This window comes from Cavia porcellus, unplaced genomic scaffold (assembly GCF_034190915.1).
Source record: "Cavia porcellus strain 051 isolate PalLab524CR breed Dunkin Hartley unplaced genomic scaffold, mCavPor4.1 scaffold_19, whole genome shotgun sequence".
Lineage (NCBI taxonomy): Eukaryota > Metazoa > Chordata > Mammalia > Rodentia > Caviidae > Cavia > Cavia porcellus.
In genome coordinates, this window is record NW_026947502.1 from 2250848 (window position 1) to 2255051 (window position 4204).

Here is a 4204-nt window from a genome sequence, read left to right on the forward strand (position 1 = left end):
ATTCTGAGCCCCACTGGGGGATGCTGACTTGGACGGAAATCCAGACACTAAGCAGTCTCTACTCAGAGAGGACGACCAGACACAAAGTGATGGGGAAATGTCAGGAGGCACAGATGCAGTCCCATAGTGCTGGCGCACGGAGGGTAACACATGCAAGCAGACATCAGCATATCTAAGTCACGGAAACTGAAGGTTATGGTCAAACAGAGTGGTAAGAAAAATAAAGAGTGGTAAGAGCATCTCTCCCAAGGAGGAGGATGCGTGGAAACCTGAGTCAAAGTCCAGAAGTCGGGGGGAGTGTCCAGTTAGAGGAAGAGGAAGCGAGTGCAGGACCTCCCGTGACACACCAGGTTCCTGCAGAGCCTCAGTCCACTGGCCTTGAGCTGCGAACCACGAGCAGTGCAGGAAAGGGTGATATGATTTCCCGGTAACTGACCATGCCAAGCCCGCTATGCTTTTCAGTATAGACACCATCACTAGACAGTGGAGGAAATTTTGAGCTTGTTGTTCTCAGGATTTGACCTCACAGGCAAATGCTCCACCAGCACAATAGACACTGTATGATTTCTCTTTGTCTCTGCTTTGCTTGGGGGACCTACCTAGGAACCTAACTGTTGTGAGCATCAGAGTACTAATGTCTGGTGCTTACGATGCTCTCTTCTTTCTCTTGAGCCTGTATCCCACCACTTCCTTCCCCCAATCCTCCCCCAGAAGTTCTCCATCACTTCGCTCCACCCAGAACACGTCAAATTTGTGCTCCTTGTGCTCTGGTTCTGGGAGCTAATTCAGGTTACAATGATCTCAGCACTTAGCCCTTAATTTTGCTAATTTAATTCTCACGTGGTCACCTTGTCCCCATTATATAAACAAAGGATGGCCAAAAACTATGGTGAATGTGTTAAAAAGATTTTTTAAATTTTTTTCCAACAAAAGGCACAATGTCAAGAATTATGGGATAAATGTGTTGGCATTTGGAGTGCTTTGAGAGGCATTATTGGCACTGTGTGTTTTACTGTACTCATTTTCTAGTTGGATGTTCACTGTGTCTTTGATCCCTGCGTGTATCCTATAGCAGCTTCCTCCGCAGGATTCCCGCAGTGTCCTCTGCTCTGACAGCCAGGCCTCTGCATGGTGGCAACTGCCTGGCTCTTCCCTTTCCCTTGACCTCTGCTGCTGCATCTCCTCTCCTTTTCTGTTTGGACACCAAGAGTTCTTTCGGGACTGTTACCTTCCTAAGTTCTCCTCTGACTTGTTGCTGAAGTCCTGGTTTCTTCTGAGATTCTCTTTTCTATGTCCCTTCACCCAGCTACAGCAGCATCCTCCTGGCAGCGTTCTTCAGACAGCAGGGGGCTACACTGGCAGCTGAGCCCATCTCTGTTAAGCAGACCATGGCAGTGAGCTTCAGGACAGCAGCTTAAGTGCAAGTAAAAGGTGGGGCAAACAATGAGACGAGTCTCTCAGACCCTGTGCATCTCCTGAACCTGAGAAAACTTAGAAGCTGCAGACTAAATGTGCATGTTTGTAGTGGTACTGAATGCAGACTTCCCTATCGGGTAATTTAATGAATTGTCACTCATCAAAATATAGAACAGGCAGGGGCAGCCCACAGCCCACAGGTTGCACGTGGTCAGGACAGCGGGTAACACAGGGTCACAGGCTGCAGACGTGAGCCCTGCTATGTGATGAGGAGTGGCTTTGCACTCAGATAAAACGCACTGTGTTGAGCTCAGATGGGATGCGCACCTGTGGGGCTTGACAGGGACAATGGGATTCCTGGCAGTGTTGCTTCCCCGCCTGGCAGGTGTGTGCCTGGGAGACAGTGCTCTCAGTAATTAAGAGGCATGGAGTCTTCGTGTTCAACGGTTCAGTTAAACTGGAGCTTGTGGTTTCATTTAGTGTTCTAACAAAATATTTTAAAGTCTGGGAATTTTTTATTAATGTGCAGTAACTGTATGACATATTTTGTACCCAGCCCAAGACCATTCCTCCTCACTCAGTGTGACCAAGACAAGGCAGACTATTAGACACCCATGTTACAAAGAAACAAAGCAAGCCAGCTGGTGTGGGAGTCTCCCTCCCTCTCTATGAATTGGGGTAAATCCCCTAGCTATCCTATTCTAAGTCTCTCCATCTACATAGTGAAATAAAATATCTCTGCCATTACCGTGAGTCACATATTATACAGGAAACTACCTACAAATGGTACCCAGTAGTGCAGATGATAAAACTATAGCCATGGTAATTAAAGATTATCAAAGTCAGGTAGGTTTTTCCAGTAATGTTTACCTAAGAAGTTAGTTCAGTTTTAGTTAATCATCATCAAAGTAGTAAACTACTTTAAATTACACAATGTTTTTACTGAAACACTGGCATAGGATTCTTGAATGTGCTGACACTTCCTTTCCCACAGACATGGGTGGGGTCAACCATACCACAGTCACAGAATTCTTCCTCCTGGGGCTGTCTGCCCACGCAGAGCAGGAAGTGGTTCTCTGCGGGCTCTTCCTGGGCCTGTACCTGGTCACCCTCAGCGGGAACCTGCTCATCATCTTGGCCATCAGCTGTGACCCTCGGCTCCATACGCCCATGTACTTCTTCCTGGCCAACCTCTCCAGCGTCGACGTCTGCTTCTCATCAGTCACAGTCCCCAAGATGCTGGTCAATCACGTAGTGGGGAGCAAGTCCATCTCTTACACGCAGTGCATGACCCAGATCTACTTCCTCATTACTTTTGGCAACATGGACGGGTTCCTCCTGAGTGTGATGGCCTATGACCGTTATGTGGCCATCTGTCAGCCTCTCCACTACACCATGATCATGAGGCCCAAACTCTGTGTTCTCCTGGTGGCCGTCTCTTGGGTCATTACAAACCTGCATGCTCTCCTGCACACACTGCTCATGGTTCGACTCAACTTTTGCTTCACCAACACTGTGAATCACTTCTTCTGTGACCCCTACCCTGTCCTGAAGCTTTCTTGTTCTGACACCTTTATCAATGACCTGATGGTCTTCACTGTGGGTGGGCTGGTATTTCTGACGCCATTTACATGTATTGTGGTTTCCTATGTGTGCATCTTCTCTAAGGTACTGAAGTTCCCCTCAGCACAGGGGATAAGGAAAGCCCTGTCCACCTGTGGGTCCCACCTCACTGTGGTCTCCCTCTTCTACGGGGCAATCCTGGGGGTCTACATGCACCCTTCATCCTCCTACTCAGTGCAGGACACCGTGGCCTCGGTCATCTTCACAGTGGTGACACCCCTGGTCAATCCCTTCATCTACAGCCTGAGAAATCGGGACATGAAAGCAGCCCTAAGAAAGCTATTACTTAGATCGTAGATTTAGAAAATTGTAGAGTTGAAAGTCTTTATTACAAGCATTAAATAAAACTCACATTTTTTTTTTGTATTTTTATCAGTACCAGGGATCGAATTCATGACTGCCTGCTTGCAAGGCAGGTGCTTATGCCACTGAGCTAAATCCCCAGCCCCGAAACTCACATTTCTTATAATTGCTAGTAAGTGGTGATAATCATGTTTATCAATTTCAGGCTGACATGTATTCACAGTCATAAGAGCATTAATTTGTTATGTATAAAAATCAGTGATGCTAAGGTATCCATTTTATAGGCAAGAAAAAACCAAGGAGCAGAACTATTTGGATGTATGTTTTTAGACAACGCTCCAAACTCTCTCATGTAACTGGCCCTCACAATGACCTGAATTTCAGAAGACTTTGCAGGTGACCTTCCTCAGAGTCACCTGCCCTCTGTGGCCTCCGAGGAAAAGTGGCTGCAGTTCTCTGGTGACTGACAAATAAATGGAAAGGTTACCTCACCTTGGCTGATTCCTTTGGGAGGGGTTGATACACAGTGTCCCAACTGTGCACTGTCAGAGTCTTTGTCACTTTGGTGTTAGGTCATTCTTCCTCTGCTCTAAGCTTAAGTCCTCCCCAACCTCTCTCTGCTAACTATCCTTTGGGTTACCTTCTCCTATCTGCATATCTGTTTCGAGTTTTGTTGTTCTGCACAGGAACAGGTCAGGATGGGTACCAGGAAGTTAAAGAGAGTAGAGCTTCTCCATGGATGGCACGCTGTTCCTTCAGGATTAGATACCAGCAGGGAGCGGACATTCTCTTAAAGCTATTGTCTAGCATCACTGTGGAGCAAGAATTCATTGATGCACTGGGCTTTGAACTCAGAACCTCA

General features: G+C 47.0%; 1 protein-coding gene across 1 annotated transcript; it reads left to right on the forward strand.

The window, feature by feature from the left end:
• Positions 1 to 2412: 2412 nt before the first annotated feature.
• On the forward strand, positions 2413 to 3336 carry LOC100728092 (olfactory receptor 1361-like). The gene has a single exon (XM_003461649.2). The coding sequence runs from the start codon at positions 2413 to 2415 to the stop codon at positions 3334 to 3336; it is 924 nt and encodes a 307-aa protein (XP_003461697.2).
• The last annotated feature ends 868 nt before the right edge of the window (positions 3337 to 4204 follow it).